Source organism: Populus trichocarpa, chromosome 1 (genome assembly GCF_000002775.5).
Source record: "Populus trichocarpa isolate Nisqually-1 chromosome 1, P.trichocarpa_v4.1, whole genome shotgun sequence".
Classification (NCBI taxonomy): domain Eukaryota; kingdom Viridiplantae; phylum Streptophyta; class Magnoliopsida; order Malpighiales; family Salicaceae; genus Populus; species Populus trichocarpa.
The window spans coordinates 3,349,409-3,373,182 of NC_037285.2; the positions used below are offsets into that span (position 1 = coordinate 3,349,409).

At 33.0% G+C, this 23,774-nt stretch overlaps 2 protein-coding genes across 4 annotated transcripts in view; both read right to left on the reverse strand.

Moving 5' to 3' along the window:
- The window catches only part of LOC112325957 (cinnamoyl-CoA reductase 1), a 163,856-nt gene that overhangs the window by 86,670 nt on the left and 53,412 nt on the right, over positions 1–23,774 (reverse strand). The window lies entirely within an intron of this gene.
- LOC18094537 (UPF0481 protein At3g47200) lies at positions 6,311–9,515 on the reverse strand. Its single transcript, XM_006368864.3, has 2 exons — positions 9,384–9,515; positions 6,311–7,986 (listed from the first exon to the last, which is right to left on the reverse strand). Exon 2 carries the CDS (start codon positions 7,975–7,977, stop codon positions 6,673–6,675), a length of 1,305 nt encoding a protein of 434 aa, XP_006368926.2. The 5' UTR covers positions 7,978–7,986; positions 9,384–9,515; the 3' UTR covers positions 6,311–6,672.

Genomic DNA, 23,774 nt, shown 5'->3' on the forward strand with positions numbered 1-23,774 from the left:
CCCTTCTCTCCATCTCCCCTCATTTCTCCTTCTTCTTTATGTATTTTTTTATGTAACAAACAGCCACCCCCCTTAATTTCAACACAATTCAACCTCCCACAACAAATTCGGTCACAACAATACTCGGTTTCTCAGCATCCGTGTTCTAATTCAAATTTTATTGAGGATTCTCTGCCTTAAGTAAGCAAATCTACCTATTTTTATTTGAACACAATTTTTAAATGTTAATTTGTTTTGTATATTTTTGAAGTATATGTATTTTGTTTGGGTGTTTTCTTGTTTTATAGTTTTTTCTCAGATAATTTTGTTGTATGAATTTATGATTTGTTCATGTTATGGTTTATTTTAGATTTTATAAAATTGTATTTATTTGTAAATTGATGAAACTTATGTCAAATTTTTGGCTTTGGTGTTGTGTGATGAAATAAATAATAGCTTATTTAACATGCTCGTTTTATATTTTGTCAATTTTATTGTCGAGTTGTAATTTTTGGTAAATGTGTAGAAATTTAAATTTATGTACATATACAATTGATTATGAATTAAGAGAACTATGAAAATAGATTGAATAAAATTAAGCTAAACCAATATTTTTATAAATTTGTTTAGTTAATGAAGTTAAGTAATTCTTGTAATCATCATTATTTAAATAGGTTTGATATAAGTAATTGATGATCGTTTATGAATGTATCGAGATTCACCCCATGAGTTATGGTGGATGAATTATTATAATGAGGTTCAAGATTTTATTAATTACACACTATCTAATCTGAGAAATATTAGTGGAGGCAATATTAGATGTCCATAGAAGAGGTGTAAGAAAAAAAAATTATCGATACAAATGTTGTAACGATACATCTTCTACAAAAAGAGTTTATGAAGAAATACATGTGTTGATATGCACACGAAGAACCATATGTTCCTCATGATACCATGGTAGAGAGGATGATTTAGTCAACTTTTAGTGCTAGCAACGTGCATGGTAGAGAGAAATATTAGTGGAGGTAATATTAGATATCCATACAAGAGGTGTAAGAAAAAAAAATTATCGATTCAAATGTTGTAACGATACATCTTCTACAAAAAGAGTTTATGAAGAAATACATGTGTTGATATGCATACGAAGAACCATATGTTCCTCATGATACCATGGTAGAGAGGATGATTTGGTCAACTTTTAGTGCTAGCAACGTGCATGGAGTTGTACATAACAATAGGAATCCTTATAGGAATATAGTTATGGACGCGATGAGAATGAATCAGAATCATGCCAGTCAAATCTAGTCGTAGATGAAGAATTTAATGCAAACGCAACCAGGTTTTTTGATCTTTTGAAAGATTGTAACGAATCATTATGGGATGGTTGCTCAAATCACAGTAAATTATTGGTTGTTACACCAGTATTCACCATCAAGTCAGATCATGGGTTGAGTGAGGTCAGTTATGATAAAATTGTTGAATGAGCGATAAGCATTTTACATGAAGGGAATAGACTGAAAAAGATGTTGCTCCACTACTTCTTTTGGGTGAGAAATTGTATGATGTGGTGTCAAAGTACAGTGATATTATGTTTGATTTTCAATCTAGTAAGCAGAAATTTCCTGATTTTCGTTTGACCCACAATTGAGTTAAACAAAGTATTTTTTGGGAGCTTCCTTATTGGAAGACTAATCTCCTCTACCATAACCTTGATGTTATGCACATAAAAAAGAACATGTTTAAGAACATTTTCAATATGGTTATGGATGTGAATGGGAAGACGAAAGACAACATCAAGACTAGTGTCATAACCCATTTTTGGGTTATTTTCCAAAATTTACCCTTTTTTCTTTTAAAATAAAAAATAAAATAATAATAACAAGAGGACTGATGATGTGACAAAAGTTGGCCAAAGAAGATCCCAGGTACATACAAAAAATCAGGTTGAAATTTTAGACAAATTTGAAGTATAATTATATCCCTTTGTACCCAAGACTAGAGATTGAATGCAGATTCCGGTTTGTTTATGCCATTGCCGCCTCTTTCTCTTTCTCCGGTGCTTCTTCAGCCACCACCATCTCACACACACCATGATAATCGGTGGCCCAACACCTTTATAACCCCTCAGCATCGCTGTGAGCCGCTAGCACTTCCACCATCCTCATGCTAGACCGGTGATAACAACTGCGTCATATGAGCTTCTTAATCTTCCTTCCCTCATTTTTCCCATAATCTACATGCAAAACGTAAATATTTATTCACATTCTACACATAATTAGCATCGTCATTGGCTGAGCTAATGACCATGTAAGCTGGCGCTGGACCATTCCAACCTAGCCAAACCTGTAAAAAAAAAGGAAGATTGTTGGGCCATCAGCCAACTCAACCCGTATTGCACCTGTTTCAGCCTAACTTATATGGTTGGATCGGGTCCACCCAAGTACAAAAAAATAGAGAGAGGTTATTGGTGGGCTAGGTTGAATCCATTTTAGCTCAGCACAGCAATCTCTCTCTCTCTCTCCCCGTATTTGGTTATATTCTATTTCCTTTTCTAATCTATTATTTGCTTCTGTCTTGCTATTGTTATGTGATGACCGAACATCTTTGTGGACCAAACAGCTATAGCTGAATAAACCCTGAGCTTGAGATATTCAGAGAGCATGTCACCACGCATTTCTTTCTCGCATCCACTCTTGCAGAACTTCTTTCGTAGAACTAAGTGAATTGCAAAAAGAATTCAGTGTGGCTATGGATAATTTGTTTTGTAGATTAACTTATTTATAGACTGGGCTAATAAATACATGACATATTTTTGGATACATATATGATTTAACATACATAATCTTGTAGGGTTCAATCATTTTTTATGCATGGGTCTGTTTCTACCAACTTCACTTTATCACTAAATTGACTTGTTGATGACTGCCAACATGTTTCGTAAATCGGCAAATCAACAAGGTAGATTTCTTTACTTCACCACATGAACACAGCATCATGTATGTTTTTTTATTGGTTTTTATTTTTTTATTTTTAAAATATTTTTTAGAAAAATAATTTTTTTCATTTTTTTTCTTGCTTCAGATTTTTTTTTGAGTGTTTTTAGATTATTTTGATATCAAAAATAAATTTTAAAAAATAAAAAAAAATTCAATACATTTCAAAGCAAAAAATACTTTGACAAACAACCACTATCACAATATCAAACATGCTCTAAAAATATTTTTTACTTGAAAATGCATTAAATAATTTGTTTACAGATTTTTTTACATCAATTTTTAAAAATTTTTAAATCAAAAACATATTTTTAAAATTTCAAACGCGAAAAAAAAAATTATATACTCAAAAAAATAAATACAAGAACAAAAGAATAAAAATAGAAAATAAAAATAAAAATAAATGAACTTCAATTGTAAAAGATTGTCATTTACCCTCACCATTAAAATTTTGGTACATTAACTGTTAAAAAATAAGTTGGTTTTTTTATTTATTTCAGTTACGGTAAAAAAATATTATTTGATTTCAGTGTTGGTAAAAAGAAAATTAAGCGAAATGTATTGCTTTGAGTCATAAGTAAATATGTTCTTTATAATTCATTTTATGATTTATTATAAAAGAATATTGATGGATAAATGACAAGGATTTTCAGAAGAAAAAAAACAGAAGCTTCTCTTTGAAAAGAGGGAGTCTGATTTATGAAATGAGAGTGCAATACTATCACTAGTTTCTTTCGAAACAGGAATATTTTTGGATTTCTAAGAGTTTCTGATCGAAAACTGACTCCATTAATGAAAATCATTGAATGTTAACGAAGTACAAGAAATACTCACAAGATAGAAAACACTGCTGATGTTACTTGTGTGGAATGGCGAAGAGCTGTTTTATTGTGGAAAAAAGGGTTTGTTAAAGATGTAGATACATGGATTAAATTTAATTCTTAAATGATGTGACAAGTCAGTTAGATTCAAGTCTGTGAGAAACATGGCGGGCTGCATTAGACACCCTCACAGACTCATGAATCTGGATGGATGATGCAAGGTATTCAAGGTTGATCATGCTGCTAAGGATATATTCATGTTGACCTGGTATGTTAATAGATATTCGTGCATGTCTGTTGATTTTGATTGTTCAGACTGCACCACATTTTTGTTTTGACTGTTTGTGATCTAAACAGGGGCAATCAGTGAACTCTCTGGCTCCTTTGCTGGAAATTGTCTGTGATGTTGTTCGCTGACTACTAAGCGCCGACTTCCCTCTCACTATTTCTGATATCAGAATCATCCAAAATGAGGTGAAAAGTTTAGAAGCTGCAAGACTTCAGGTATCATGGCTAAAGCCAATCGTTAGCCAAGATTTCTGAAGTCGAAGAGTTTGCCCACGTGCATTCTATACTGAAATCTGTAAGATCGCAAATGGCGTAACAGTCATAAAAGCAGCTACCAATGAGCTGGAGGAGACACTCATGGATCTAGCAGCATTGCAGAAACGCATAAATGCAACGAAGCTTGTAGTGCAGAAGATTGACGATACCATTAAAGAGGCTGAGATCAGTATAGAATGGTCTCTGGAGGAGGGCCGAAGGAGATCATATGTAGTGCTGCTCTCTCTATGGGCACACATTATTGAAGAGAATAATATGGGCCTTATCGTTTGTGGACTTTGAGGCCCAATATACATTCCACAACTTGATTTGCCAACGACACAGCTCAACTGGAGTGTGGGCTTTTGTTATGACTAATGGCAATTCCATGGGTCAACTCCACTTCAAAGATGACTTAAAATGCTCTAAAAATGTTTCCATTTAATTCAGTTCATTAGTTAGTTATTAATTTTTTAGAATTCAGCTTTTTTTTATTGAATTATATATAGTTCTCATGATTTTTTTTATTTTAACCTTTAATATTAAATTTATTAGAAGTGAGGCTTCATAATATATTTTTATTTGTTTTATATAAATTTATCATAATTTCATGGCTCAGGTCACAAGTTTAACATGTTAATTTAAGTTGATTCATGTATTTTTTCTTGTTTCTTTTTCTATTTTTCTTTATTTCATCATTCAACATTGAGTTAATTAAAAATTGAATTTCATAATTTTTTCGTTATACCGATCTTATGACCCTATTGCAAGTTCAGGAAGTTGACTTTGTTAATTTTTTTATTCCCTTTTCTAATTGAATAATTTTTCTTACCGGGCTTTGTAATTTTTCTTTCTTGTTTTTTATGGGGTTATCTTGATCCCATGACGTAGGTCATATGTTTGACAGGTTGACCCGGTTTATTTTTTTGTCCTTTTTTAATTGAATAATTTTTTTTTTCTTTTTATAATTTTGCTTGCAGTGTATTTTTTAATATTGTATTGATTAGGAATTGACCTTCATAATTTATCTGGATTTTATTTCTATAGGGTTATCACGGTCTCATGAACCAGATCACAGGTTTGGTAGGTCAAACCGGGTTGACTTAGGTAAATTTTTTATCCTTTTTATAAAAAAAATTTTAGTTTTTTTTTTTTAACATTTGATTGATTATGAATTAATCTTCATAATTTATTTTAACTCTCTTTCTATAGTGTGAACCGGATCACAGGTTTGGTAGGTCAAACCGGGTTGACTTAGGAGGTTTTTTTTATCTTTTTTATAATTTTTTTCAATTTTTTTTTTAACATTTGATCAAATTATGAATTAATCTTCATAATTTATTTTAACTTTATTTCTATAGTGTTATAATGATCTCGTAATTCAGATCACAAACTTTATAAGTTAATCTGAATTAATCTAATATATATATCAATATCTAAATATTTAAAAAACAAATATAATTCAATTCAATGTAACAATATTTAGAAAAAATATTGTCCAAGAAATGAATACAACTTTCAATGTAAACAATAATCCGAAGTTTGAACTATTACAATCTGCGTTACTCAGTTTGGAAGACGATTCAGGCCTGTTTGGGAGTGTGATTGTGGTTGTTTTTTAAAATATATTTTTTTAAAGACTATGATATGATATGCTAATCAACCAACTATCATATAGTTTAATCAAGATTTAGACGTTGAAAAAACAGCTAATCAAATTTCAATTTAAGGAGAGCCAGCAAAGAAAGAAAGAAAGGGAACCCCATTCTTTATATACCTATTCTCAATTACGTCTGAAACTAATTAATTTTATCAGTTTCATCCCAAAGCTATTTAGTATACCTGAATGTTCTTGCTTGTAAGGCAATTCTTTCTAAAAATGAAACAAAAATCAATAAAATTAACAATTTCAGTGGGAAAAAAGAGAAAATCAAATGATAAATTAAAAAGAAAAATGAGGAAACAAATGGAGAATAATAATAAACAAAAATCTTATTCTGCAATAGATTATAGATCCATAACCTAGCTGGGCAGTGGAAACTAAGAAATATTACAAGCCAAATAAGAGGTTAAATACATGCAATATCTTAAGTTTATGAAGAATCATACACCATCCTATTCAAGAACCAATCAACTTAAAAGTCTAACCTGATAAGTGAAGCTCCAAAATACGATTTTATTTAACCTTCGAAGATCCCAGAAAGGGTGATATGTACCATTGATCCATATCAAATGCAGATATTTCCTCAGCAAGATATTGGAGATTTTCTAAAATGGAAAAGATGGTTTATTTGAAAGAAGACAGAACTGTGTGATGAATCTGTTTCACGATCATCCTATTTTATCCCTGTTTTCGGGTCCGGTTTGAAATAAGACATAACTGTGAATACAGTTTGCACCAGGGTGAGCAGAAGCAATGTGAGAGCAGCTAAAAAGGAAATCAGTGACCATGGACTGTTGAAATGATTACGCCTCAGTTTCACCAACCACACATTGCGCCGCTGAGCGCAGTGCTTCTCCACACCTTCGAATAATTGAGCATAATAAAAGCGACCACGATCGGAGATCATGACATTTATGCCTAATTTGTTGAATAAGGTGCAAACCATTTCATCATCACCTAATCCATTTTCAATAATTCCGCGGTGTCGAAGTATCCGCACATCCTCTCGAGTGTTGATCAGACAATCCATCAATTTTATATAATCAGTGACGTACAGATGTTGACGCTGTGAGCATTGTTCATAGGCAATAAGATTTCGGAATAGAGACTCTGTTGTATCATCAATTTTCAAACATGGGATTTTTATCATGTCTTTTTCAAAACGCACACCTAGGAACAACCCAAACGATCCTTCTTGTTTTCCAAACTTAATGCCAGCGTCTTTCAGCTCTTTGGCACTGCGTATGAACTCCAATTTCGTGTTCTTTGCTTCAATCCCACTGGGCAGCTCAGAAGGTGAAGGCAGCAGCCATTTATGATATACTAAGTCCAGAAGATGCTTGCATTCATGGGAAGAAATTGTATTGCTTCTCTCGAGCCTCGAGCCTGGATACATCCATTCGAAGAAACCTGATGCCTTATCAATGAAAGGGACCTTTTCGTTCGGCATCGCCATGGAAGACAACTTCAAAAGAACACAAAATGGAAGTTGATTTTCTAGTAACAGAATATCATATGATATTCTAGAGAGAATCAATAAATTTCCAATAACGGGATCATTTTGATCTCCTTGTTGAAGCCCAGACGTGGCAAGCTTGCAAATGAGCTCAACAATAAAGCAACCATCAAGAAGCAACATTTCAACAAATGCATCCTCGCCAAGGCTTACGGTCTGGTCATAGTATCGACGAGCTTGTGCTTCCAAACCTCTCATGGCCGCAACATAACTTGTCAAGCTATTTTCCGGCCTGCGTTGAAGAAACTTTTGTAGATAGTGTTTTTTATACTCTTCCATCATCTTCAAGTCATCTTTTCCACGGTGATAAGGACCAATAGAGACGATTTCCGGTTCATATGCCCTTTCGTTCACAAAGCGTTGGCCACGGGGGACCTTAAAAATACTGCATGTTGACTGATTAGTTGATAAGTTTTGAAGCGACATCTGGATTTGACGGGATAAACGGTCCGGACGATTCATCTCTTCGTCCTGAATCAAAGGATACAAAATGTTAAATATAATTGAAGCACAGGAGAGCATTAAAAAAATGTTGATGTTGAGGACAAATTAAAAGTCGTCTCGTTTAGAATGACGAAAAAAAAGAGTTTAAAATATAGTTACGAGTAAATGTGTACTTGCAAAGTTCCGATAATAATATAATAATTAGTCGGATGATCATATATATATATGCAAGACAAAATAGTACTGAATTAAATTTTATGTTATTGTCTATATATTTTTTAATAATATTATTTACAATAATTATTATTGTCTGTATTTATATCCAGAAAATTATTGTTTGTAATTGTTAGAAAGTTGTTGACGCATAGTATGATATTACATCATGAAATCATCGCACCCATCACATTAAAACCAATTAAAAATCAAACACGTGATTGTTGAAGAAACACAATGTTTCATAATAACAAGTATTTTGGATAAAAATGATTTTTTTTTTGTGGAGAATTTATAGAAGACCTTGTTCAATAAATTGAGTTCATCATTAATCAGAATATGTTTTTATTTTTTAAAAAATAAATAAAAACAATTTATAACTAGTAAAAATTAAACACATGTTTGTTGAGAAACCACAACAGAGTTTTTTGTTTTTTTTTTAATAAAAAAACACATATTTTGGTTGAAAATATATAATACTTTTGTGTAAAAGTTATAGAAAATCATATTCAATAAATTAAGATCATTAATAAAATTATGTATTATAAAAAAATAAATGAAAATAACTCATATTTATTAAAAACCAAACATTTGTTAGTTGAAAATAACTCATATTTAAAAACACATATTTAAATTGAAAACGTTTTATTTTCCAAATAGTATATAAAAAATTATGTGGTTTAAGAAAATACCTATTCATTAAAAAATAAAAATAAAAATAAAAACTTCTAAAATGACGCTAGAGCTTCTAAAAGATCGACAATTTAAATATTATACACATGTTTTGAATCTCAAGGACGTTTAGCTTAATAATATGATTTTTTTTTTAAAAAAAAAATATGAAGTAGAGTCTTGAGTTTCAATAACAATAACAACGACAACAATATAGGAAAAAGCAACAATAGATTTATTTGTAACAAACAAAAAGAAGCATATATATATATATATATATATATATATATTTGTCTCGTAAGTTTGAAAGAAGCATATATGTATATAATTTCGAATCATAAACTCAATCTGCAAAGCTTTGGCTCCCGCACGGTAAAGGGTTTTCGAGTAGTTTCAGATCATAAATTAAGACATGGAAAAACAAACCAGTTAAATAAGTTAAATATTCACAACAAATCAAGGGAGTACCTGCATATTGCACAATGGTTAATAATTAATGGATCAACAATCAACTGATACTGTCAAAAACTATCGCTTACTTGTTTGAAACTAGCAAGCTCGACCTTTGCTGCTAGCTGTAATGGACGGATCCTCTGGTCTAGAGCTGAGAGAGAGAGAGAGAGAGAGAGAGAGAGAGATACTCTCTGTGACCATATATCGATTTATCCCAAAAGATAGAAATTTAGAGTTATATATTGGAACTTCCTATTGCTAGACGCCCCAACTCGCAAAGAGGACTTAGACTTGTCAAGTTAACACGTCATCGTCCTCGTTCACTGCATGGCTGGACAGCTATTCCCACGTCACATTAATTTTATAAAAGCCAAGTTGGGGGACCATTAGCCTCGACGTAGAAGCGGCATGTGATTTTGACCTGTGTAATACTAGTTCAGTATTACACATTAATTTCAGTGTTTTTTGAATTACAACGTTTTGGATTTACACGGATAAATCCCAGGATTAATAATTTATTATGAATTTCAGGATTCAATTTATTATGAATTTTCACTGCATCAAGTAAATAAACCTACTCTTTTTTATTCATTTATGTTTTAGATTAATTTATTGTATTTTTATACAAATTTTGGTTTTATTGTATATTTAAATGTTTTAGAACTTTTTTGTAAAAAATCTTTTTGTTTTAATATATGATTTGTATGCTAAAGTTTGTTTGGTATTTGAAGGAAATTGATTTATTTTTTATTTGATGAAATTAAGTTTGATTTTGTAATTTAGGTGTGTTATAATTGAAGAAATGATGGGTTATTTAATGAGATATTTTATCAATTTTATTATTAAGTTGGAAATTTGAGAAAAAATATATTTTTTTGAATTGATAATAATTAAAATGTTAATTAGGTTAAATAAATCTGAATTAAACAAACGATGGATATTTAGTTGGCTATCGATTATTTATTATTTTTATTGTTTAGTTCACATTTTGACACAAGATTGAATTTGTAAAGAAATGATAACTTTGAGCAAGCATATTAGGAGAGCACTTTTCTTTGTAAACCATGCAAGGTGAAAGGTAAAAGCTTATTGTTGTATATTTAAATATATCTTTTAATTTTTTATTTAGTCTTCATTTATGAGACTTTTTACATACTATTTATTTGAAAAAACAGCTTGGAAGGAAACACACTCTAATGAAATTATATGAAGAAACTTATATAAGGAAGGGGGATAGGAAGAAATGGGTGAAAGAATTTGTCGACAGAACAAAAGTGTTTGTTGTAAGTGTTTTTGTAATTCTTTTAATTGAAGCTCGTATTTATTTTTATCATTATTATAAATTTTGTATTATCACAAGTCAATCTAATATATCGTCGTTTCAATATTAAAAAAAATATCATCGAACATGTCACCGTATCAATATTAAAAAAATATATTATCTAATATGCATCGTATTTTGAATTTATTATTAAAAAATTATTACAAAACATGTTAGCAAAATTAAATATTTTTTTATATTAAAAAATTTAATACCACTTGCAACACAAAGGTAGCCAAAATATAATCCAAGTCGTATCTATTAAAAATTGAACTATTCAAACCTGCATTACCGAGTTTGGACTTCGTCCAAGGGATCTTGGCAACTTGTAAATTACTCGGTAGTTGCCACTGGCCACTTGTGTTGGTGTGGCCTGGCTTCGATTCTTTCTTCCACAAAGAGTCTGCGATCAAAACAAAGATAGATGGCATCCTCGCTTTTTTTAGGAGGGAATATAAGAGACAGCAGTCTTACTTTAATGTTAATTAAGACGGGTGCTTAGTCCACTATGATATGGTAATCATGCAACTATCTTTCAGTTTAATCAATACTTAGACCTTCAAAAAACAGCTAATCAAATCTCAATTCAAGAAGAGCCAGCAGAGAAAAAAAGAAAGGGAACCCCCTTCTTGAAATACCTATTCTCAATTACATCTGAAACTAATTAATTTTGGCATGCAGTTTGATCCCAAAGCTATTTAGTAGTAGTGATGCCTGAATATTGTTCTTGCATGAAAGGCAATCCTTTCTATAAATGAAACAAAAATCAATAAAATTAACAGTTTCAGAGAATCAAATTAATGATTAATTAAAAAGAAAAATGAGGGAACAAATGGAGAATAATAATAAACAAAAGATTTATTCAGCAATAGATTATAGATCCCTAACGTACGTAGCTGGGCGGTGGAAACCAAGAAATATTACAAGCCAAATAAGAGGTTAAATACATGCGATATCTTAATTAGTTTATGAAAAAAACATACATCATCGATCCTACTCAAGAACCAATCAACTTCGCAGAAAAAATGAACCTCAATATATATAATAAATATTATACTAATAATATAATTAATAGATTGGCATTAAATAAGAGGTTTGTTTTTGTTATTCATTTTGAACAATCACCTTCGCAGAAAAAGGGCATCATTTTTTCAAATAGTAAAACAAATATAGTTAACTAGAAATCTTGACAACCCGAGTTGTCAGTCCGCTTCGCTCCACTTTGATATTTTTTATCCACAAACTACAACAATATATATATAATACTAGATTAATCAAAATTAATATGTTTATGCTTATTTAAGTCTTTGATGTGTAAAATATACATATCTTTTTATTCATTTTATATTATGTTTTTTCACGTGTTTTAAGCTTATTTAAGTCTATTGAAGTTAGTTTATGCATGGGTTAGGCATCTTTAAGAGAATTTATGAATTAATTGTTAAAAGATAGGAAATTCTGTATTATATGTTTTGATTTTCGTTGCTTGTTTCAGGTATTTTATTAAGTTGGAGTTCAGAATTGAATTATGGTATTTATCTTAGTTGAAGTATATATTAAGTTTTTCAGAAAGGTATAAATCCGAATTTATTTAGAGTTGTAAAATCAGATTTTAATCTTCTTGGCGGTAGGATTTTCTGTTCGCGCATGCAACATTCAAATAGTCATATCTAAGCTTATCAAAATCGAATAATTAAAAAGCTTAAATTCATCTTAAACATCTAGGGCTTACAACTCATATGAAAGGGCCCAATACCAAAACAGATCGTTATCAATACGAAAACTCTGATGCAAGCTGGAAGGCGAGAATTGTTCCTAATCGATCTGGTGGGAAACCGACCTCATGGGGAGTCCTCTGTTAAATAGGAAATCTGATGGAATTGGAGAGATATTATTTACAGCTTCAAATCTCTTTAGGATAGATCTCTTATCACGAAGGCTTTTTTTTTTTTTTTTTTCCTGGAGGTTAAATAAAAAAAGAGAGAATCACACAGAAGGGACATTCTGTCTTCCCTTCTTACTTTTACTTGTGGCAAATCTGTAAGGATGAGCAGCTGATCTTTCTATTCAGCTTAAGGGAAATAGAGTCCATCATCATATTTGTGGGTAAGAAGTAACGTTATTATTGTAATTTTTTTATATTCAAGTATTTATTTATTTTTATTTTTATTTTTATGTTATTGATTTTTGATCATGCTTATTAAATCTGTTTAAGACTTTCTAGTGTTTTTCAGTCCATAATTATTGTTAAAAATTAGAACAAGAAGTAGATAAATTGAATTGATTGTTTCATCTGTCACTTTAATTTATTAAGGAGGAATGAACCATGTTTAATTATTTAAGCTTTTGAATGGTTGTTTAAAATAAAATTTAACTGTACATGCTCTTAAGGCTATTAACGAGTCAATGAGAATTGCTTTTCAATATTGAATTTGCTTGATGATAAGGAATTGATTAGAAGCTTATTCTAATTAATTTACTATTAATCCTCATGATTTCTCTTAGTTTTAAGAGAAATTAAGTTTATTTGCTTGAATTGAAGGGATAGTCATTTCATTTCAATGATCAACCTGTTGAATGGATGTATAATCTTTGAACTGAGATAACAAAATAGTAATTATTTTTTAAGTTTTCCGTATCTTCTTTTAGTTTCAGTGCATCATAGGCTTTAGCTACAATTTCCCAATTCGACCGGGTCATCAGCATCATATATACTACTAGATATTGTTTAGGTGATAGTGAAAAAAAGAATTAATATTTGGAGATTCCGACTACCGACGAGTCTTGAGCTTGTTTTGGGATTGGAAGGTGACCCTTTTCCTGCAAGCTCTTAACAGTTTCATATAGGCACTGTTTCACTGGGGTGAAATCGATGCCCAAATCCTTGATCTTCTGGTTTGTGAACTTGTGGGGATGTTTTCTTGGGTTCTTCTTGTCTGAACTCCTGCAAATGCATTGCAATACAACATATTAATATCAAGATGAATAAAAAACACAACACAATTAATTCTTTCTACAAACTTGGTAGGTTTTTTTCAACAAAATATTAATATGCACTAGCTCATTAAGCACTATAATTAGACAAACAAGTACTGTGGCATAAATTGATTTAGGACCCAATAATCCTCTTCCTAACTCTCCATGACAAAATTTGAAAATATATAACAAAGCAAGATTTAACTTGTGATCCAATAACTTTGTGCAGTACCAATCGTACGTAGAGAACCCATTTTGGTCCAAATATGACAAAGACGATGGGGTTGGTGAGGACCCTTTTGCTGCACCAGTATTGTCAAATCATTTGGCTTTCTTTGTTGATGATTCAAAAAATTATGCCACTGGGGATTCGATTTTTCATGATTGTTGGTTAAGATTATCATACAAGTCAAAATTGGGACAACAATTGCCCCACGATACTATTAAGAATGTGTTTCGTATTGTGATAGTTGTTGTGGTTATGGTTTGAGGTTGAATAAAAAGTAGTTTAATGTGTTTGGTTAATAATACTTTTGAAATTGAGGTTATAAGATAATTTTAAAAAATATATATAGATTTAACTATTATTATTACATCACGAAATAAATAATACTTTATATAAAATATTTTTTATTGTTCCATTAAAATTCCATCGAAATACATCCAATAAGAACTACAGTTTTTGTGGTTTTTTAAGCGCGCAATAACATCAGGTAAAATATAATCAAGAACAAAATTGGGATTGCGATCAAATTCTGCAAATGCTACATCTTCAAGCGATCTCTATCTAATTTATGTAGTGTCATTGAATAATGTTAAACACTAGTTTTTCGAATAAAAAACAATTAAAAAATTAAAATAATTTTTATCAGAGGTGTTAATAGTTCCATATTATGTATTGAAATATCTACAACAGTTATCGATAATATTATGTATTATTATGTGTACGTGTTTGGTGGTAGAACGAAGGAAGAGGGACAGAGAGAGGGAGGTGTTTTCCTTTTCTCTTGATTTATATTTGTTTTATATAAGACCAAAGTCTGAAGATGCAAAGGAATTCATTTTGATTCCGAAGAATTTTCTAACTGATAAAATAAGATAACATGACGGATTCATATCAGAGGTGTTAATAGTTCCATATTATGTATTGAAATATCTACAACAGTTATCGATAATATTGTAAAATGAAAGAAACTAGAAAGAATATAAAATTTAATCGTGGTTGGACATTGTATTTACATCCACAAGAGTTTTTATTTTCATTATATATATATATATAATAGACTCTAAATTGTTTAAAGGATATTAGAGAATTTTTGAATAATATATACTAATTTATTGTACCGCTAGGGCATTGCCCCCACACGCTCAACCTATCAATAATCTCTAGCAAAAACACAAGAAACAAATCCCACATATTTAGATGTTGTCATTCAGCTTCACTCCACTTATATATCTTCTTAAGAGCTACAAACTACAACAATATACACACACACCAGATTAATCCAAATTAATATGTTTATGCTTTTATCTTTTTACAACTTTGAACAAAACGAAAGGAGAATGTACTTCACTTAAATGCACTTATTGATTATATTCGTTTTTTTAATGTTTGTGGGCTTGTGATGGTCTTCTATGTTATGATTGTATTTAATTTTATTTATTTTTTTATTACTGTATGTTTTTTTTAATCCATATATATGCATGATATGATACCATTTGTATAGTTATCAAAGAGTTTAATTGAGCTAATCTATGGATCCACTGTATAACCTAAGCATATTTGAAAACTAAATTATTTTAGATAAATGTAAAAAAACCCTTGAGATTCATGATACAACCATATTATTCGTGTTATAGAATAATATAAATCATATCTTGAGATCTCTTCTAATAGCTTAAGCTTTTAGGTTGAGATGGTTCTTTAACATGGTATCAGAGCTTAACATAACCTCTGTTTTTCGATCCACCAATATGGCCTCGTCTCCTTCAAACTCGATTACTCCCATCAACATCCATAGCCTTGTCACAATTAAACTTACCAAGGATAATTACCTTCTTTGAAAAACTCAAATAGTCCCCTATCTACGTGGTCAACGCCTGTTTGGGTTCGTTGATGGAATCATCTCTAGTCCTGGCCCCACCATTCCTAATCCTGAAGCAGCAACCTCCCAAACTTATCCCACTGAGATATCATATCCCAACTACATTACCTAGTATGATCAAGATTAGGTTGTTCTAAGTGCACTGGTTTCCTACTTATCCGAGAATATCCTGGCACAAATGGTTGGCCTCACAACTTCAAGAGAAGTCTGGGTAGCTCTCGAGAGAATGTTCGCGTCTCACTCCTCTACCCACACCATACAAACTCGATAATTTTTTGCCTTTACCAAGAAAGCTAACTTGTCAATTTCTGATTACTTTTAAAAAATGAGATCATTCTCAGAGAACCCCTTCAAAACCATGAATTTACAGCTTACCTTTTTGGTGGTCTCGATACTTCTTATGATGTTATTGCCACGTCAATTTCCACTCAAATTGACAGAATGACTTTAGAAGATATGTTTAAAAATCTTCTTGTGCTTGAGTTACGACTAGAGCAGCAACAAATTGCCATTGACACCTCTGTTGGCTTAGTGAACGTGACCCCAAGGAATGACTACAGGTCGCGCGGTGGAAAATATCCACAGCGGCAACGCTTCCCTCTGAACCAGTCCCATGGTTCCAACAATAGAAGAAGGGGACGTGGAAATAGAGGAAGAGGCCCACCTCCAAACTACTCCTCCAACCTAAAACCACAATGCCAAGTTTGTGGAACAACTAGCCACACCGTCATTCAATGTTATTGTAAGTTTGATCATGCCTACCAAGGCACTCTTTTTAATATGGTGGCTTATATGACATCTCCCTCACCACAACATGATACCAACTGGTATCTGGATATTGGTTCAACAAACCACCTCACCAACAACTTCAACAACTTGTATGTGCGATCAGAACCTTATCTTGGAAACGACTACATTCATGTCACCGACGGGGCAGGTTTCCCTATAAAAAATATTGGTTTCACCACTCTTTGAACCCTTACAATTTTTTTTTTATTTTTAATAAGTTACTGCATGTACCTTATCGCACGTCAGAATCCGCGCGGCGTCGGCTTGGCGATCTTTCGTTATGCTTTGCTTGATTTGATTCGTTGGAGTCGCCACCTAGTAATTTATTGAAGGCTACTAGGAAACCGAATGTACTGGTCTTGTCAGAGATTCGCGGGTAAGGGACTGGTTGTGGTTAGGAAAGGTATTAACACTCCTAACACACCCTACCTGAGGTAAGCTGCTTCGTGACTTTGACATGTTAAAGAAGTTTTAAAATTTTGTTTTTTCATCGGATATTAGAAATACAACTTACGTATAAGTTAATAATTCTGGACCGTGAGTCAATCAAAATATTAAATTCTTCTTTAATCTTTGCAATTTTATCATACTCATAAAGCAAATACAAACACACACATACACTTTCACTATATTTTTTTTTCTTTTCTTTTCTTTGTTTTTTTTTTACATCAACACTACAAATACTAAAAATTCAAAACTAAACAAAAAAATTACATTAAACAATTTGAAAATTACAAAATAACCCCTCAAAACTCCATAACAGTGCTGGGAAGCCCTTCTGGAACAGCATGAACAGTGGTTCACGCGCCGCCGCGAGAAAGGCCGGAAAACAGGGGGGGTCTGGCTCAGCTTTCTTTCCTTTTCCCTTCTCTGCCGGTGGTGACACCCACCGTCACCTGCAAATCCAAGAAAACACAACAAATGGCAGTTGATTTTAATCTTTTTCTTCCTTTGTTTTTCGGATCTGCTTCTCCCTTCAGATCCGTAGATCCTTTTTTGGTTTATGTCTTCATCTCCTTCGCTTCAGGTGTCTGGCGGCTTCCAGGAGGAACGGCCGTGTATGGGTTGCTGCTGGATGGTCTCCAATCCGGTTGGTGGCAGCGGCGGTTGGCTTTTGCTGTCGTTGTCCGGCTGTGGAGGGAGAGGCTGGTCTGTGTGCGCAGAGGCGGAGGAAGGGAAGACCTGCTGGCAGAGGCTGAGAGGAATGTAGTGGCCGGCTGATGTGGGTGCTGTTCGAGAACGGGGGCTGCCGTTGTGGGGCTGCTCTCGATTATGGGGAAGCTGGGTCGGCCAGGAGAGGGTGAGCGGCGGCTGGCCGAGAGAGGAGGCTGAGAGGCGCTGGTTTTGTGTTGATGAAAGGGAGATGGGACATGTGTATGGGGCTGCTGGAGACGATGGGAGAAGGAAGTTGTGAGCGGTTGCTGGTTCAGGCGAATGGGCTGTTGCGTCAGTCGGGTGGAAGGAAACCAAGAGCTGCTGGGAGAGAGACGATGAGATGCCCCGGGGGAGTGTGGGGATTTGAAATGGCGGGGTGGGTCCTTGGCTCTCTGGTCATGGGAGAGACAAAGCCAAGGACCCTGGGGGACGGCGGCCTGTGTTTCAAAAGATCTCAAAAGTGGGCGGCTGCGGCTCCTTTAACTTAAGAGGGAGCACGGCGGCTCCAGGAGAAAGGAAAAGGGTTTTTAGGGTTAGGGTTTTTTGTGTTTTTTTCTCTCAATGTGCAAAATTACCCCTCCTCCTTGAGTGTGTTGAGGGGACCAGTATTTATAGGTAAAAATGTTGCTAGGTCTCCAACTTGGTCCCTCTTCTTTTTTTGTAAATTTTGATTTTTCTTATTTTTTTGTATTTTTTGAAAATGAGCAATATCAACATCGACTAAATGAGAAAAATCAATGATTTAAAAATAACGCGTTAAAAGTTGAACGCGTTCCAAATATCTTTGAAAATTTAAATTATTTTGAGACGATGTTAAAAATGCTAAAAATGATGCAAATGTATTAAAAACGTATTTTTTTTTATTTTCAATGTTTTTCGCTATTTTTTGGATTTTTCTCAAAATTTATTAAAACATGGGTCAAAATTTGGGTAGCAACATACCTCAGATTAAGAAGAATTTGATTTATGTTAGCCAATTTATGAGTGATAATAATGTTTATCTTGAATTTCACTCTTCTTCTTTTTTGGTGAAGGACAAGGCAACGGGGAGAGTTCTTTTGCACGGTAAACCTAAAGACAGCCTCTACATCTTTCTGACCTCCATGTCACCAATAAACCATCCTCAAACATACCTATCTCAACGAGCACCTCTTGATGTCTGGCATTGCCGAATGGGACATCCTTCCTATCAAATTATCTAGCATCTTGTTTCCAAATTTTCTTTACCTACTTCGTCTAATAAAATTTTGGGTATTTGTTCGGCTTATTAAAAGGAAAAAGTCATCGCCTTCTTTTTTTCTAGTTCTCAATCAATCTCTAATAATCCTCTTGAATTAATTTTCTCTAATGTTTGGAATTCATCTCCTAGCATGTCAACCAATGGCAATAAATACTATGTTTCGTTTGTTGATCATTTTAGCAAATTTATATGGTTATTTTGAATCCCTAACAAATCAAGTGTCATGCAAATTTTTTGCTCATTTCAAAAACATGTTAAATGCCAATTTAATTGTAAGATAAAATCTGTACAAACTGATTGGGATGCGAAGTATCGCTCTCTTCACACATAGTTTGCAAATACTGGCATTCAACACCGAATCTCATGCCCTCATATGTCCTAACAAAATGGATTCATTGAACGAAAACACTGTCACATCATTGAAACGGGCCTCTCACTCTTATCCCATTATCATGTTCCTCACACCTATTGGGATAACATTTTTCTCATGGCCACATATCTCATTAATTTCCTTCCCACAACCCCTCTTGACTTTTCACCATTTGAAAAGCTCTACAAACATGCTCCTGATTTTTCATCTTTAAAATTTTTTAGGTGTGCTTGTTTTCCTTTTCTTCACCCATTCAATCGTAACAAAGTTGACTTCAAATATAAACGTTGTGTCTTCATTGATTATAACAACTCTCATTGAGGATTCAAATGTCTTGATACATCCATTGGCAAGATATTTGTTTCAAGACATGTGATCTTCGATGAAGGGTCTTTCCCTTGCTAACTAAGACGCAAACCCAATATCAAAGAACCATCTTAATCTAAAAGTTTAAACTATTAGATGAGATTCCAAGATATGATTTATATTATTCTCTAAATATACCCCCTCAAGTGAAAGCCATTTGGGCTTGAAACTTGTATGGACTCATACTATTTTGTGCTTAATTTTTATCAAGTAAATGGGGATGGTGAAATTCAAACTCGTGACTACTTTGTCATCAAGGCTTTGATATCATGTCAAAGAATCATCTCAACCTAAAAGCTTAAGCTATTAGATGAGGTCCTAAGATATGATTTCTATTATTCTCTAACAATTCGATAGTTTTACCCATATATATTTACCTAGAATTTTGTTCATGTTTTATATATAAAATACCTTGATAATATTTCTTTTATGTTTTGAAGGCACTTTTAGATGTGAAATTCTAAAATGAGTAAATTAAAGATAATATTCAGACCATGTTCCATCTCGCGTTGAATATTGGCAGATTTAACCTTTGATCGATGTTTTATGCAGAACTTGAGTTGTAAAGGTCGAAATGAAGTGATTCTAGTGGCATTAGAAAGCTAACATCCATACATTTCTATATGTATATGGCAAGAAAAATAAAAAAAATAAAAAACGATGGAAATCGCAGCTTTCAAAGACAAGTATTGCATTCTGTCAGTTTTGATCTTCGACCATTCTAACTTGAATATCTTGAGGTAGAAAAGTCCATTTGATGCAAACTCAGTCTTGTTGGATTCTTGACTCAAAGAAATATCAACCTACCAAATTTCAACCTATTCAAAGAGCTCATATGAGAGAGATATGATTTTTCTAAGACAACCTATAAATTCAATGTAGATTGTTTACTTTGCAAAGGACTATTTATATATATTTTGGGAGAGTAAAAATGGATTAGAGGAATGTGGGGGTTAGGATTTCCTATCAAATAAAAAGAAAGAGAGAAAGAAAAAGATGAGGCAGCCAGAAAGAAGAAGAAAACTCCACTCTTTTCTCCTATACCAGAAATTATGTTCTCATATATTTTATTCATTAGTTTTTCAATAGATATGCAAGGCTAAGTAATTTTTCTTGATTGAAAGGATACAAAAACCTTTGAATTTCAAAAAAACTGTGAGATCTATTCTATCTTTTCTTTTCAGTTTATATGATGAGTATGAATGTTTTTCTATGCTTATTTCATATTATTGTTTAGTTTGATTGTTAGAGCGAACTCTAAAATATTATTTTAAACCAATCTATGGCTAAGTTTGCTATCAAAACCGAAGTTGTGATAGTTGAACTTGTGAAGCGACTAATTTTAATAATTATGATGGATCTATTTTGTTAATCTTAGAGGAAACATTCAACTACATCAATAATATATTGTAGACAGTTATGTTGTCTAAGATTTATCAACCTATGTAGCTCTTAAGACTGCCATTGATTTAAATTACTAGTGCGGACACTGTGGTTGTTTAATGGTTAGGGTTAGTTACACTGTAGATCAGTTAAGTGACTAATGTTAAGAAAAGATAGATATTCAGAATATAAATTGACGTATCATTTCAGTTATCAGTTTTGATTTTTGTAGATGGACGTTTACTTGAGACCAAGGTTTTTCTTTTAATAACTTTTGGATTTATTTAATTTACCTTGATTAATTTGTTCTGTTTACCATAATATAGCCTAGATAACCTCAAAACCCCCTTAACTTTGAATCATCTAGTATAAAGACTTGAATTAGATCTTTCTCGTGGAATCGACCCCTTGCTTGCTCTATACTATCTTGTTTGTTTAAGACAGGGTAATTAATTTGTGCAACCGCGACATTGCAACAATTCACCTGGTTAAGTCTCACCTGGTTTGACCAAATCAACTAGATCATCTGACAAATCATCTAAGTTTGATTGATCAACTTTGCTAAACAAGTAAAAAAACCAACCTGACTTGGAGCTCAAATTTGATAGGTTGTTAGTTCGATATGTAGGGCTCACCGAGTTTTAATTTTAAACTCTACCGAAATTGCTAGTAGAAGGATGGGGCCTAAAGTTCTGCAGCTGGATTTGGTCGCACACAACTCAACTGAAGTCTAGGTTCGGGCTTGTATATATTCCAATTGCTTATGCAGTCCTTTTTTTTTGTTCCTGCCTCTTGGAAAATACTCCTATTGCTTATTTCCGTCACTCTAAAATAGATCTTTTAGGTGAAATTGAACGACTCAAATTTCCCTAAAAATGCTTCCATTTCAATTCAGATCATACCTACATAAAAAATAAAAATAAACTTTTTTTTTTACTAGTGAAGCAAATGATTAAATTTTAGATGTATAAAAGATGAGAAAATAAGATCCTTTGTCCATAGAACATGTCAGTTAAACTTGCAAGAAACTAATATAATTCGCAAACTAGAAAATCATAGTTTCCCAGTAAGTATGGCATATTCAGTCTTTTGCAGATTTGATTCCTTGCCTTGCTCTTATCTAGGCATGCCTTTGGGATCCAATCCTAAAAGATTGTCTACATGGAAGCCTATTATTGAGAATTTCAGAAGAAAGTTAAGCATGTGGAGAGGTCGTATGCTTAGTATGGCAGGGCGTATTTGCCTAATCAAAAGTGTCTTGAGTTCATTGTCAGTTTATTATATGTCTTCTTTTCTTATGCCGAAAGGTGTCTGTAATATACTAACATCTATTCAACGAAGATTCTTGTGGTCTGGAGTGGAGAAGCAAAAGAAAATCTGCAAGGTACAGTGGCGTATTGTTGTGAAAGCTAGAGAAGAAGGAGGCCTCGGGTTGGGTTCTTTAATGTCTAAAAATATATCCATGCTTTTCAAATGGATATAGAGGCTAAGCTTACCAGACAATGCCTTATGGAAACAGGTAACAACTCATTTTTACTCCCCAACTTTCGAGAATGGAATCCCAAAATTGCATGGTCATATTTCCCCATTTTGGAAAGATGTTTTGTCAATCTTGGATCCAAACAGTGTCATCGGCTTAGTATTGCGTGAAAACATTAAATTTATGATTGGTGATGGATCCTCCATTCTCTTCTGGTCTGACGTGTGGATAGGATCAAATGCTTTACGTAGCATTTTCCCTAGGCTTTACCAAAATTCTACTTTTCGGAATGGTTTGGTTAATGAGATGGGTCAATGGGTGAATGATCAATGGCGATGGAATTTGGTTTGGCGTAGGAACCTCTTATCTTATGAAGAGCAACAATATCATCATTTGCTCTCAATGCTGGAGCCAATGAAAATTCGGCAAGGAAAAGATGACAAACTTATATGGCCATGCAATTCTGATGGAAGCTTCTCAGTTAAATCCTGTTGCACCCTAATTGATAATACCTCCTCTGCGAATGATAGAGTTTTCGAAGCAAATGTTTGGATTAAAGGGGCCCCTCTGAAAGTTCAAGTGTTTCTCTGGTTGGCAGTACAGGACAAAGTTAGTACAAGAGCTTTTCTTCATCAACAGACTGTTTTGTCTGCCACACAAGCTTCATGTGTCTTTTGCAGCTCAGATTTGGAAACCTCAGAGCATCTTTTTATACATTGTAACTTTTCTAGGAGTGTTTGGATGAAAGTTTTGGATTGGTGGGGTATCCAATGTTGTTTACCGAGAACACTTGACTCGCTGCTTCTGCAGTGGCCCGAAATGGTACATGGCAAATTCCAAAGATCAGCTTGGAGACTAATTTCAAGTAGTACTATTTGGGGTATTTGGTTGCTGAGGAACAAAATTGTTTTTGAGGAGGGAACTATAAACTTGTTTGATTGTTTCTCCACCATCCTTCATCGAGTTGCTATTTGGTTGCATACTCAAGATTCAAACTTCACTTATACAGGAAATGACATCTTAAGATCTTCTGATGGCATCAAATTGTGGTGTAATAAGAAATCTTAGGCAGTTTTTTTGTTGTTTGCTGTAGTAAATCAGTTTTTTATTTTCTCATATCCCTTGTATTTCTCTTTGACTATTGGCTTTATGGCCTTCTTAATATACTCTCGATGATTATCAAAAAAAAAAAAAAGTACCACCACCTTTGTCTGAGCTTTGCTAACCTGTAATAGCAGAGTGGATGAGGCCCATGATATGATAAGTCAATGAGTCTAAACCAACAACAAGAA